This window comes from Coturnix japonica, chromosome 2 (genome assembly GCF_001577835.2).
Source record: "Coturnix japonica isolate 7356 chromosome 2, Coturnix japonica 2.1, whole genome shotgun sequence".
In the NCBI taxonomy this organism is placed as follows: domain Eukaryota; kingdom Metazoa; phylum Chordata; class Aves; order Galliformes; family Phasianidae; genus Coturnix; species Coturnix japonica.
In genome coordinates, this window is record NC_029517.1 from 1,719,692 (window position 1) to 1,734,207 (window position 14,516).

At 39.2% G+C, this 14,516-nt stretch overlaps 1 protein-coding gene across 6 annotated transcripts in view; it reads left to right on the forward strand.

The window, feature by feature from the left end:
• The window catches only part of NKTR (natural killer cell triggering receptor), a 37,410-nt gene that overhangs the window by 13,204 nt on the left and 9,690 nt on the right, over nt 1-14,516 (forward strand). For 4 of the 6 annotated variants that reach the window (XM_015853020.1, XM_015853023.1, XM_015853024.2 and 1 more), the window contains 6 exons: nt 913-1,000; nt 9,133-9,162; nt 10,001-10,146; nt 11,130-11,352; nt 11,603-11,758; nt 12,959-13,046. In XM_015853020.1, coding sequence (XP_015708506.1) covers nt 913-1,000; nt 9,133-9,162; nt 10,001-10,146; nt 11,130-11,352; nt 11,603-11,758; nt 12,959-13,046 — 731 coding nt within the window. The remainder of the gene's footprint in view (nt 1-912; nt 1,001-9,132; nt 9,163-10,000; nt 10,147-11,129; nt 11,353-11,602; nt 11,759-12,958; nt 13,047-14,516) is intronic. The other 2 variants (XM_015853021.1, XM_015853026.1) reach the window with 1 other exon arrangement.

Sequence of the window (14,516 nt, forward strand, 5' to 3'; positions counted from 1 at the left end):
CCCTTCCCTACTGAAGGTTTGTATTTCTGGTGTTCCTTTTGAAGTGTTTGTTTCTATGCTACACGAGTTGCTTTCCTTGCAAAGAGTTTTTAAATGTATATTTACCTCTTTTTAAAAACAGTTGTTGGAAGGAAAATGGTGAGTTTATGAAGTATTTATTTAAGGATATAACATTCTTTCTTGCTACAAAAACAACAAATTCAGATAGTTACTATGGTATTGAAGTGTTAATAAGATGTTCCTAGGGTTTGTTTCTAAGCACTAAAGGTGGTAAGTTCTAAACATGCAGTATTGTGCTTTGATATATAATCTTAAAAATAACAGCTTCATATATATGCCCAAAATGTAATTTTTACCTTTGAAAAGGAGCTTCAGAACCATATCTGGTTTTATACTATGCCGTGCAGTCCTCTTTAATGCCCTGGAATATGAAATGCATGTTTAGTTCAGTCTTAATTGCTTTCACATTGAGATTGAAGGAAGAATGTATTCTTTAGTTCCTCTTTCTGGTATTCAGGGTTTGGTTTATTCCTGTGTGTTTGGAGACATCCAGTTTGGATGGGTTGCTCTCTTCATGTTCCATGCCAGGGAAATGGCCGTTTCACTGGGAGCCCATAAATAACAGTATGGTGTACATGAGGGCTTGTTTTGGGATCACCTTTACATTCATTTCCATTAGAGATGTGCACGGCATTGCTGTAACTTCCTGTATAAAAGAATGTTTTCTGTCTCACGAGTGTTTCTGCTGTAACTTTGGAGAGGCTCAATTAGATTTCTGTTCTGTTTCCAACCTGTTCAAGTTTCTTTAGCAGCGGAAGAATTTCTCCTTGTAGTACCCATAAGTTACTAAGAAAATCTGCCTTGCGTTCCTTGTCAGGGAAAATCTGACAAACATATTTTTTCTTCAAACAGATGAAAACTTTATTCTCAAACATGACAGAGCGTTCCTTTTGTCAATGGCAAACCGAGGGAAACATACCAATGGTTCCCAATTTTTCATGTGAGTAGATGTGATCTGACAGTCGAGCTTTTGTTAAACAGAGGAGCGCTGTTCATGAGAAAGATGGTATTGCTAAATTATCTCTAACGATGTTATCCACCTTACTTTGAATAGGGTTGAGTGGATACCTGCAGAGCTCTAGTAGGAAACAACATTTACCACGAGTTGCATGGGGCATTTGTTTGGGTTAGAAGTGGGTCCTATGGGATTGCTCATTGTTCCTTGTTTTATACCCTAAAATTATGGCTATGCTATTGTGCTGAGTGTCCAAAATCAGATTCTTTGGTTTTGTGTTGTACCAACCAAGTCACAGAATCACAGACACACAAGTCTTCACAGAGTACTTGTGAATTACAGTGCTGAGCATTGTACATAGGAGGCAGCAAGGTCTATGATAGAGATGGCCTGTATGTTTTTACATATGCTATTTCAAATATAGCTTACGATTTCCTTTGGGAGACAGGGTTTGTTGTAATTATTTCATTCTGGGGAGGGGGGCCTCATTTAGTTCTGTTGCTTTTCTTCTGGAGTTCCTGACATAATTCTTTTCTATACTGTTGAATAGTACTGTTGATCTGTGTACATTATTTATCATGGTCCCGATGCTGTAGAAAATAATGTGCTGAAAATCAGGTTTTCCCCCATAATCTTAAAGAAACAAGAATGAATCCATTCCATATAGCCACATCCTGTTCAATTGCAGAACACACATTTCTGTCGTGGATAAATGCTCAGCTGTGATGGCAGTCAGGCTCTTTTGACTGAAGTAGGTGCATTCTGGGTCCAGTGTTTAATAGTTTATATTTGGGAAGATGTGGTTCACAATTTGGGCTGGTGCTAAGAACCTTCATTAAGGAATAATGCTGGTGTTTTTGAAATTCAATTCTGCTGTGGTTGTTTAGCTGTAAAAAGCTTTTTTTTCTTTGCCATCTTTCTTGGGGGATGAGTGAATGGCGCTTCACTGTCTTCAGTAAAGGAGGAAATTCTCCTGAAGAGTATTCCTTTTCTTTTTGTTGCCTGAGAAAGAGCTTCAGTATGACACAGTGAAGTTCAGATAAGAGGCATTTTTAGGTCTCTTCCTAAAGAATGCCCTAAAAATGGAAAGCTAATAAGAAACCTAAGAGAGAGTCTTTCAGTTCCTACTGTTCTGACTTTCCAAAGAGTGAAAATCATGTCAAGAGCTTATTTTCTCTTAGCCTCAAGGCATCTTTTAGGTGATATGCTTCCTTACAGTAAATCCGAATGGAGGTATTTATATATATATACACTAATATGAGAAACAACCTCTGTACAAAAAAAGAACCTGTTTAAAAAGCACTCTGCAGAGCACTTCTGTTTATCACCTGATGATAAATCTTTGGATTCATAGTGTCGCAATTTTCCATTTTTAAGCTTATCTGAACAAAACACATGAAAACTTAATGGTGCTACATCTATCAAGAAGCTGTCATTTGAGGGCTCTAAAGTTTCTTTTTGCTCCTGTATTTAATTCAGACGTCTTCCTCTTTCACTTTTAGCAGTAGGCTCAGCTTACTTGCTCAATTAAATTTAATGTACTTAATGGACACCCTGTCTCTCACCATGCAAAGGAACATCCTAAGCTTGTGTTAGATGCTAAATTATAACTTACCTAGGACAGTAAAATGCAAACAGACCTTGAGAGTGCTTCCATTGAAGTGGGATTGTTTTAAAAGGTACTTATATCCTTCAAAAATTCTTTTTCTTGGCTTTCAAATGGCACCAGTTTACCTTAGGGTTACACAAATGAATCATATGCAGGATTAAATTCCCAGAGTATCAGTGAGGTTTAGATTGGCTGCTGTGCAAGTCTTTAATGCACACTGTAATGCTGTAGACTTGTATGGCCCTTTTGACTGGGGCTTTTTATTGCATGCAGTAAATGTTGTTTGAGAGATCTTTGTGTATTCCAAGAACATGTAGATGCAACGCACCATCTGTGGGACACCCAGCCCTCCTGGAGCAGCAGCTGGAAGCCAGCAGGGGGTAGGATGGCAATTGAGCATTGTGCCTTGCTGGGGTGGCTTCACTCTGATGGGCAGCTAAAGTCCACCATGCCACGCTGTTACTGCCCTTCCTCAACTGAACAGGGAGAGAAAACACAGTGAAGAAAAGCTCGTGGGTTGAGATAAAAGCAAGATCACCTGTCAATTAACCATCAGAGGCAAAACAGATTCTGCTTGAGATGAACATAGTTTATTGACTACTGCCAATACACTAGAGAAGTAACAACTAAAAGCCCCTTCCCTCTGCTCACCCTCTTCTTCCTCATGGCACAGAGGAGCAGGAGTTGTGGTCAGTCCATAATACTTGGTTTCTCCCTCTCCTTTAAGGTTGCTCTCTGTCTCTGCTGCTCCTGGAGATGCACTCTGTGTGGTGCCCATAGGCTGCACAGGGGTAGCCTGCTCTGCGATAGGCCTTTCTTGGGTTGCAGGGAGCTTCTGCTCCATGCCTGGAGCACCTCCTGCCCTCCTCTTGCACTAACCCTGGTGGCCCCGGAGCTGCTTCTCTCTTATTTCTCACTCCTGCAGTTGCACAGCCTTTTTTATTTCTTAAACCTGCACTCCCAGAGCACAACCAGTATTGCTTATGGCTTAGCTCTGCCCAGCAGCGGGTCGCTTTTGGAGCTGGCTCTGATCTGGCATGGAGCAGCTGCTGAGCTCTGCTCACAGAGAGCAGCCCTGCAGCTTTCCACCACTAAACCCCTGCCTAACACATTTATAGATGCCTTTTTTAATATAGTTGTGTGCATTTAAGCTGAATCCCACCATTGGCCTCTGGCACTGCAGCTTATTATAGAAGTGAATACAATTACAGCATCCATAGGAGAGTGCCCCCAATGGCAGATGTGCATATATACAGACAGTGGGGAAGTCAGGTTCATTTCCAATAACTTTGATTAGTGATTAGGTAAGGATGGATGGTGAAACATGGAGGCCAACAGCCTGTATTTGTACATAGATTTTTTAAGGGTGGAGCTTGGTTTCTGCTTCACAAAGTGTTTGAATTTCAAGATTCAAAGTAGGAGTCAGCTACTAAGGTGATACCTAGACAGTTTCTGATTTAAGACTTGAAAAAGTCATATATTAAAGCAGTTAGTCCTGCTTGCTGACATTTGTGTGGTTACTTTAGGGAATGTATGGTGTGTTCCTACAGATTGTCTTTAGTAATATCAATTACTTCCTTTAGTATGTACTATAAGCTGAAATGAAAATGTTCTGCTTAAAGGGATGCTTGATTATTCAGCAGTTTGCCATAAGGAAAAATGTGTATATGCCAAATGTAGCAAGTAGGGAGTACAAGTAAGTTAATTTATAACTTTGTTTAGCTGAGATTGAAATAATAGGGGGAGTCTTGAATATATGTTTTTACTTGCTCATCAAATGCACTTTCCCTGCTTACTGCATTAAGTGTCATCAGGAATAACTATCTTTGTAGGAAGTAATCAGGCAGCAAATCTCATTGACAGACTGTGTTAGCAAACTGGTCACCACGCGACTCAAAGTTATTAAAGTGTGATCTGCAATGGTCAGTTCTGCAAGTGATACAAGTGGAGTTAGGAAGTGTGAGTGTAGAGTTGGGAGAATGAATGGAAGGCATCGCTAGGAACTGGCAAGGTGCAGAATGAGAGCAAAGGAAGCGTGTCTGTTATAGAATCATAGAATGAAAAAGACCGTGATGCTCATCCAGTTCCAACCCCCTGCTATATGCAGGGTCACCAACCAGCAGGACCCATTTTGGACAGTTGTTGGATTGTTTGGACTGTTGCTGAATGTTTTCTTTATTATGATAGATATAGAGATTATAGAAAGTACTGTAAAATTTGTGAGTGTGCTGATATTATGAGTGCTTGTGCTCAGCTTTGCTTCTTTGAAGTCATGTAAAACCAACTGAGCTGCATTTACTACAGAAGCAGAAATGTGTATGTGCAGAATGTAGCATAAAGAAATCAGTGGAAAGGAAGTAATACCCAACTTCTTAGCTGTCATTTGGAAGCTTTCGACAGTAATTTACTTACTGCTTTGCTACTTAGATGTGTGTTACCTTCAGTAATTGAGGAATACATTCTTACTGCAACATATAGAGAGGTCTCAGGGTTTGTTGTTCCTCACCAGCTCAGTGCTGAGTTGTTGCCTTTGTGTTCAAAAGCCACTTATTTAAAACTGGAGGCTGTTTTGATATGTTAGATTCCCACCTTGATATTGAGGTTATAGTCAGTGTAATGTGTCTCCCAAGCTGTTTTTTATTGCTCAAAACTAAATAACCTTTTGGCTCAGCCATTCTGTGAGTGTGTGGTGTACCCAGCAAATAAACTCACCTCTCTGAAACACTAAATGACAGATTGAAATCAATCTGATTTACAACTGATTTCTGAACATCACAAACTTCTTTAAAGTGCCTCATATGGAGGGTTTCCAGTGTGCCACACCAGGCATGTTCCTGAGCAGCCGTCCCTTTTTCCTTTGCTGTGAATGAAATAGCTGTGAGCTGATTGTCGAACCAGTGACGGAGATAGGAAAGTGAACAAAACCGATCGATGGAAGGTGCTGATTTTGCAGTATTTTTGAGCAAAAATGGTGTTTGTGCACTTGGCACACAGGCAGATCCCAGTGGTTGGATTAAGACTGAAGTACAGCCCTTGCAGAAGCTGGGTTCTCCATTCTTCATTCGCCGGATGCTTCTGTCTGTAGCGTATTACAAAGGGATCACTTCACTTTCTCCCTGCTTAGATGTGTGGATAATTGCTGATGCATTCTTCAGTCATTGCTGCCCTTCAGAATTACACCAGCATCAGTTGGTGTGTGTTTTTTCCTGCTAGTGTCTGCAGTGTTCTAGTCTCTCTATGCTTTTGAGCACAAGCATTGCAGTAACCATTCTTGTATTTTAGAGAAAGCAGCTTTTCTCCTATTATACAGAACTTACTTAGTGCAAGGAAGATGTGAGCTAATTATGGACTGTATAAGGCTGTGGGCTTACCAGCACCTTTCATTTGTAAATCAAAGCAGTTAAGGGCCTCCATCTGATGAAGCACACATGTAGATCATAGAATGGCCTGTGCAGAAAAGGATTATAATGCTTATATAGTTTAACTGCCTGCTGTGTGCAGGGTCACCAACCAGCAGCCCAGGCTGCCCAGAACCACATCCAGCCTGGCCTTGAATGCCTGCAGGGATGGGGCATCCACAGCCTCCTTGGGCAACCTGTTCCAGTGCATCACCACCCTCAGGGAGATAAACTTCCCCCTAAGATGCAACCTAACCCTCTCCTGTCTCAGTTTAAAACCATTAGGGCTTGGTCGTGTTGAGCATTTGAACACAGATATAACCACCAGCACATCAGCAGACCCACTGAAATCAGTTATTCTTCTGCTTAAAGCTGTGCGTGTGTTCTAACACTTGTGCTGGATTGAGCCTTTCAGAGGGGATTGGGAGGATTCTAACAGCTTATCTTTCTCCTAGTTTATGCAAGGAAGTTATTTCTGCAGTTTGGTGTTGTAGAAGAGAACTGACTGTAGTTCTCCAAGTGCCTTGTATTCTAAAGAAAATTTAGAGCCCTCTTTTTAGGCATCCTTGTTCTGCATACGACTTGATTAATATGAATTTTAAACTTGTGTTTAATAAAAAACGTAGACTCAGTTTTGTCTGAAAATGTATTACAATTTATTTCTGCCATTTTTGTGTAAAATTTACAGAAACTGTGTTACATCGTGCGCTCCAAAGGTAATGTCTCATTCCTCTAAGGCTGTGTCCTTTTCTCTTTCTGTTTTTAATCTTTCTTGTTTTTCTGGTCATATTGTTATGTGCATTGAGTCCTTTGCTAGGCCTCAGGTTCTTGGGGTGGGGGTGGGCAATGAAACGCTTGTATGGAAAAGATGCTCTTCTCTTCAGCAGTAACTTAAACCAATTCGCATTAATTTGCAATAGAGATATTTGTCCTTCTGCAAATAACTTGGAAAACAGTAGCTATTGTGAGGCAGATTGGTCAATGTTATAAATTAGAGAAATGTATTAATGAAGTACTATTTCTTGGGAGGAAACGATCGTAACTCTAAGCTTCTGTAGTGCCAAGGTAGTATGTAGGTTTTGTCCTGGTGGAGTTTTATGGTCAAGGTACAAATGTTCAAGAACTGAAAGGTGCAGCGTAGGCCAAAAGCTTCGACATGCGCTTCTGAAATGCAAACGTTTGCAGGCTAATTGCAGTGCTACAACCCTGACCTCGAGGTGAGAGAACATTCCATGGAACAGTGAGGAGTTTGGTTTCTGTTTCCCTTTGGAAGTGATTTAAGTTGCCAAACTCCTCTTGCATCTAGAAAGTTTACTTTTGGGGTAATGCCTTTGTGTGCTTTCTCGTTGTGAGCAGGCAAATAAGAATTCTGCCCATTTTTTCTATCAGCACAATGAAAAGCTAAGTGGCTTTACTAATGACCAGCTCTCAGTTTCCCTGTTTATCAAGGACTAGTCTAAAGGCAGTTGATGCTTAAATAGTTCACTCTATTGGTCTCCAAGTGCTGTTGCAGCATGGCAGGAGCACGGTGCTCCAGCATTCATATCAGGGGTGTCTGAACTCATTGCTTTCTGTAACTGATTCTAAATGCTGAGTCTCACTTACTTTCATTTACATTGAAGTAACCCACTTCTATCACTACTTTAAACTCCGCTTTATAATGATGCCTGCTTACGATGTTCACTTAACAGCAGGTCATTAATGCAGTTAACTTCGCTGATAGAACTTCCAAAGCTGTGAGAATGTTTCATTTTGCAGCAAGATGCAGAATTAGTGAGGGAGAAACAAGGAACACCCCTACTGCTGAGAAATGAAATAGTTTGATAGCATCTCTTTCCCTGCATATAACCTAAAGGGGTTCTCTGTAATATTAGGGTTACAGAAGGTCTGGTTGGTGTTTGGAGCCTAAAGAAATCAGAGTGTAAGCACTTCTGATGGGCACTTCCACCCTTTGTGTGCATTCCAGCACTGCAGCGTCTCATCAGCTTATAGTTGAAAGTAGAGTGCAGCCATGTGCTTGAACACTATTTTATGATAGCAGAGAAAGCCTGACGTCGTTGTACTAGGTCTGCGTTACTGTAAATGTGATATTTTATCTCTGGGGGAGAGTAATACAGTGGAGGGAAGCTAGAAAGACAAGGCAGTGCCTGGGGAAGGGAGGAGGCGAATAGTTTCAAACCAGAATTTCAGATACAAATTTGTTCTGATGAAGTAATTTGCTTTCCTTTTTAGTGTATAGAGAGGTACCAAGTCATAGAGTTACTATCAAAAAGTTGAATCTTAAGATATCTTTACAGCTGCACAGCCTTGAATATTCCAATCTAAATCCAGCCTGGAAGTTTAACATAGCTGCCTCCAGTGCCTAATAGGAGAATGCACAAAATGTAATGCAATTCCCTTTCCCCTTCAGGCTAGAAACAGTTAAATTAAACAGTGGGAACCTGAAAAACAGGGAGCAAGTCTGAATGTATCACACAAGTAAACTGCAGGGTACCACGTTATATCTGCTTGCACTGTGCTGCTGTTTCTTTTGGGAAGCCTGAAAATCATCAGCTGAAATGCTACAGTCCTGACAGTTAAAGATAGGGCTGCTTTGTATTCTGAGTCATGCGGCCAGTCAAGTAGGTGGAAAGTCATAGAGAAAAGAAAAACAAAAGCAAAGAATCTATCACATATGATAACTCTGTTTTCCCATTTCCTTCTTAAATAGAACCAACTCCAGAAACACGTAAACTTCATTAGTTGCCCAATATTTACTTCCAAGTTGTATCTTCTCTCTGATTAAAGGTGTTAGTTATATTTAATTGTGTATTTATAAAGAGACTTGGATATTTTTTGTTGCATGCATAAAATGGTTTTTGGTACAACTTTCAAGTATGCACAGTTAGCTAAACTTCAAACACATTTTGATGTAGAAGATGAAAAAAGTGCCTGTGTCTGTAAGCTGCTTTAATTGGTGTTTTAATTCCATGTATGTAACTGGATTTTATCACTGTTTTTGTCTTACCTTCACCTTTTTTGTTTTTTTTCCCTGTGCCATTCTGCTCTTACTTCATCTGAATCCTTGATTTTTATTTTACCATCTTACCATCTTGCTGTTTGTCAAACAGAACAACAAAACCTGCTCCTCATCTTGATGGGTAAGAATCCTTCCGTTTCTTCAGTGATGGATATAGTTGAGATTATTGATGAGTCTTCACACATTACATTGAATTTGAGAACAGTGGGAAAACAAATTCTTAGTTCTGCAGTTATGAAACAGAAGGAGATAGAAAACTGAAGCTTGAGTTCTATAAAAAATCCAAATTACAGCTTATTTCCTAAAGCTTGGAAGGCCTGAAACCTTCCGTATTCATTTATTTAAACCTTGTTGCTGCTCTTAGCCCAAAAACCATGTTTAAATGTCCATTTTAATGTAGTAGAATAGTCCTTTTATTTTTGACATGTTTTATCTCCGAAATAGATTAGTTCCTGGAAGTAGAAGTTACAGGGTAATTGGAGGAAGGAAAAAGAAATGTGGAATGGTAGAACGGAATTAGAGATTCATTAATTGTGACTGTGCCTTCAGTGTTAGTGGGAACTTACATGCTGAGTTTGCATAGACCTATAAATGCTTCACCTCTGGGGAAAGCAGCAATTTGTGACCATCTTTATTTTGTCTGCCTGGAGCTCAGCATTTCAAAAATAGAAGGCTCAGTTAGAAATGAGATGACCTGTTCACGGTGCCCATTAGAAGAGAGTAAGATGGTATCAAGTTGAAGCTGAACAGACCTGATCATGTCACATTGAAATCTTAGCATTTTTGTCAATGTAAAAGTAATTTTAAAGAACCTTATTTTTAAATGTAATATTTTTAAGAGTCAGATGAGCCCAATGAAGCTGAATGTTTCCGCTTGACTTTTTAACTCTGAAATTCATTGGAAAAAGCTTACAGCAATATAGAAACGCTTGTACTTCCCAACTGTTTTATTTCTGCAGCGTGCACGTTGTCTTTGGACTGGTTATTTCTGGTTTTGAAGTAATAGAACAAATAGAGAATCTGAAAACTGATACTGCCAGTAGACCCTATGCAGATGTACGAGTTATTGACTGCGGGGTGCTTGTTACAAAACCAGCAAAAGATGGTAAGCAAACATAAGCTGAAGTTAATTGAACGTTGATGTTGTTTACAGAGCCCAAAAAGTATGCCCGCATCTAGAAATCACTATGGTGAATCTATCAACTCTTAATTTGGCTCTAACAAGTCTTCAAAATGTAGAGGTTTGAGAAGGCGAGCAAGGCATGGGAAAGGTTCTCTGACCCCAACCTTTGTGCCTTAGAACTTGCATGTCTGCTTCCTCTTCTCCTTAATTAATCTTTGTGGTTAATATTGTAAACTCAAAAAGCAATTAGAAGTTATTTTTCAGAGCCTGAAAGATTGTTGTCCAGTCAGCAGCTTTTCTTGATGGGTATTTTGTACTGTTTCTGAAGGCTTATTTTAACGTTAACATCTCTGTAAAGGAAGTCTATGTGATTTTCATGAGAATTCATAGGAAATAAGCTATCTTAGGTATGTCTATAGGCAATTGTTGTGAGGTGTGGATTGTTTTGAGATAAGATTGTTGTTTTTTCACATCAGTTTTGTGTTTCTTCAAGGGTAGTGGGGTGTTTTTTTGTCCTGTAGAGACACAGAAAGAAAAAGATACCAAAACATGTGACATAGGCTCATAGAATCCTTAGAGTTGGAAGCGACCTTTAAAGGTTATCTGTTTCAACTCCCCAACGTCTGAGTGTTAACTTCACTTACAGACCTCCAGTGTATGCCTTTAAAGTGCTTTGGCTTTTCAGTGATGCACCTTGCATGGCAGAAGTTGTGCATAGAAATCCTTATAGTTGATAGCAAATGAAGGGATATTTTTTACAACCATTCTTACTGAAATAAAATGCGATCTTATTGATAGTGCTTTATGCTGGACGCAATAGAATCCATGTAATTGTTCTTTAGCAAACCTCACTGTGGAAGGTTTACATACTGAGCTCCAGGAGAAGTACGTGTTTTTACATATATGAAGTTGTATACCTTCTGTATGTGTATACACACTGTAAATTTGACATATCTGTTTCTAAGCTTTGGAGAAGAAGAAGAAAGTCTGTTCTGACTCAGAAGCTTCTGACTCCTCATCCAGTGGATCAGACCCCTCAGAAACTTCATCTGAAAGTGAAGCTGAAGATGAAAGAAGCAGAAGAAGAAAGCGTAAAAGAAGAGCTAAAACCAAGCAGTCAAGAAAACGGAGGAAGGAAGAGAGGAAGAAGGAGGATCTGAGAAGCAAACGAGCCCCAAACCAAAGATGGTGACTAGTTTCTTAAATTTAAGAATTTCAGAGAAATTTGAGAAACTTTCCTTTTTCGTGAAGTACTCACGCAATTAATAAGACGGTTCTTTTATTCTGTAAGTTTAGACTCCATCCTTCCTTCAGCATAAAATGAGTTTGAAGTCATCTGATAGCTCGTTTCATCAAGTGGGCTTATTTGGGGAATTTGCTTTGGAAAGTTGGGTTTGTCAGTTGGTTCTGAATTTTAACCTCATTTTTTTCCTCTTAGCAGCCTTTCTGACAAGAGCGATGTAACAGAGAAAGCAGTGGATGTCAGCACAAAGAGGGATAAACCTGTGGTACGTCCTGAAGAAATTCCCCCAGTGCCTGAAAATAGATTTCTGCTGAGAAGAGATGTGCCTGTTGTCAATACAGAACCTGAACCGTAAGAAGCATTGCATTTTCTCTTGATGTTGGCTTTCTTGCTGGAAATTCTGTACCTTGCCACTAAAGATGTATTTGCAGAACTCATAGCAAATAATGGGTGTAGTGCCAGCATTTCTAAGCAAGGTACTTTAAGTACCCTACTTTCGGTATTTCTTTGGCAGTTTCTTTTCAGAGTGGTTTGTTTTTGTGGGTTTTCTTTTTCAGTGAAATCTCATGAATTCATTTCATTGAACCATAAGGATCATGCATATCATGACCTTAAACTCAATTACACACAATGCATACATTGTTCACTAATCCTAGAGGAAATTTTGCAACAAAAAACACAGCAAATATCTCCTTGCTGGGCAAACTTGAATGGGAGAAGTGATTTCTCAGCTTCATAGACTAAAGGGAGAAAATTTGGTGCTGGATCAGTGAAACAGAGTCTTAGAAGCAGTCTCTAATTTAGAGAGCAGGAGACAGTCCTGCGTTCACAACTTACTTTCTGTTTAGCGCGCCTGATAAATTGCAATTTTTTCTCCCAAATTTCTTCACTTTTGAATTTATATGGGCACAATCCTGGATGTATCTAAAATTTAATCAATTTGTGGGTTTTTTTTCTTTAAATTCTGTTAATTATATAGTCTCTTGTAAGCTTCTTCTTGAAGTGCTACACGTGTCTTCAAAGCCTTATCTGCTTCTGTCGGGGATGTTGCACAACCTCTGTAAAAAGGAGTGCTAAATTACCGCTTGTTGCAGGGGAAGGAAACAGGGCTTCAGAACTTGTGGATTGTCATGAACTGCCATTCCCTGTGCTGAGACATTGTTGTGTAACAGCCAAAATCCTGAAGCTGTTCTTTCTGTGTATTCTTAACAATTTGTTGACCAAACACAAGTTAGCCTCTTGAGAAAATCCACTCTATTGGGGTACTTTGCAAGTTTGTCATTAGCATTTATTTATCAGGAAAGGAAATCAGATCTGCTGAGCTGAAAACCAGTGTGCCTTTCTCTGGTTATTTGGTGGTTTGCCTTTCTCTGAAGGTCTGTGCATGGCTGACTTCTTGGAATATCATTCACTAAATTCTTAGTTCTACACTATCAAAGTAGATCATTAAGATATTTTGCATGATTAACTTAACAATAAGTTTTAGGTTGAAGTTAAAATTGTTATGTGTGTGTTTATTTGTGTAAGCTCGTCTTTTGTTAATTTATGTAGGAAGCTTCTTGATGCTACTCCAGTTCTAACTGACCAGAAACCATCAGTGTCTAAATCTGGACGAAAAATTAAAGGAAGAGGCACAATAGTATGTGATTTTCTTTTTTCTTTCCTCTCATCCTGAGTATTTTCTCTGGCCTTGAACTTTGAATTTCCTTTAAGGCTCTGTGTGATGTTGTTACCGTTGTTGATATGCTGTAGATTCAAGCTTAGAAGTTAGAAATATTATTTGTTAAGTACTTCATTGTACAATGCCTTTTCCCCATCCGTTTTATTAATGTCCTTTTGCATAAACATTATTTGGGAAAACAAATCCATACTCACAGGAAGTTTTGAACATAAAAATGCTTCAAAGGAAGGAAAATTACTTATTTCTGAAGACTGAAATTAATTCAGCAAAGATTCATCCTGGGTGAGCCACAAGATCTGATGCATTGAGAAGTGACACGGGCTTGCACTCTCATCCCCTTGGATTTCCTCACTGTATCTGTGAAACACTGGGTCTGGAGCAGAACTAAAGAAAAGGCTCTTCTATGGTGTCTGATGTATACACAGCCCTTTCTGATATGTGTTCTGATGATTGTGCATACACTGCTGGGAAGCAACGGTACTGCTGGCAGCATTGGCAGGACCACTTAATCTGTTAGTTCTGCTTTTTGACATTTGAAGTATATCTCTTGTTTCTTTCCTTCTTTCCTTTTTTTTATGCTACTTAATGTAGCTTGTCAGATTTCATCAGCTCAGGTGCCTGAGCTGATGTAGTTTCACAGATAACACTGATAAGCAAGAAGTTACTTTTTTGCAATGCTAGTAGAGAAAGCTTTTTACAAATATACAGGCTTGGTGCATTTTTTTTCTGCCTTCCTCTGTGAAGACTGTCACTGTTAATGTAGATTGTCTTCCTGCTTCAATGCTATGGTAATCTCAAGGCTTTTGAATCAGAGCCACTGCTCTTAAAAAAAGTTTTTCTTGTCTCTTCTTTAATACCCTAAATTGCAGGCCCAAAACACTGTTGTTTTTCAGTCAATAGAAAAGGGGGAGAAAATAAAACCACCTTTCCTAAATGTGCATTTGGTCATTCAGTGAATGTCCTTAAATATAGATATATGATGATTAATCTACCTATCTAGCTGAAGGCACTTCACAAGGATGATCTTAACCAAGACTCCCTTGAATATGATTTTTCTTCTGTCACAACCACTGCATTTGAGGAATATCTATTTTAGCTTTGCATCCTTGTGATGCAAACATTTTAAACCCCAGAATTATTGGCTGGTGGTTTAAGATAAAACAAGGTATTGCAGTGTTTGGGCTGCAGCTGAGTGCCTCTTATTCCCTTATTTGCCAGCCTTGACATTAAATCTGATAGCTGTTGTCCTTGATGCATCTGACAACTTTCGTTTTTATCTGGCCCTTGTGATATCCATTAAAGGAAACCTTTGAAATACAATGTTTTGAAATATTTATGTAAACAGATTTCTGGAAAACTAACACAGCACTGAGTAGAATTGGCTTTTGCCAGGAACTTGGGTGCCTGTGTATTGTTTTTTCCTAATTT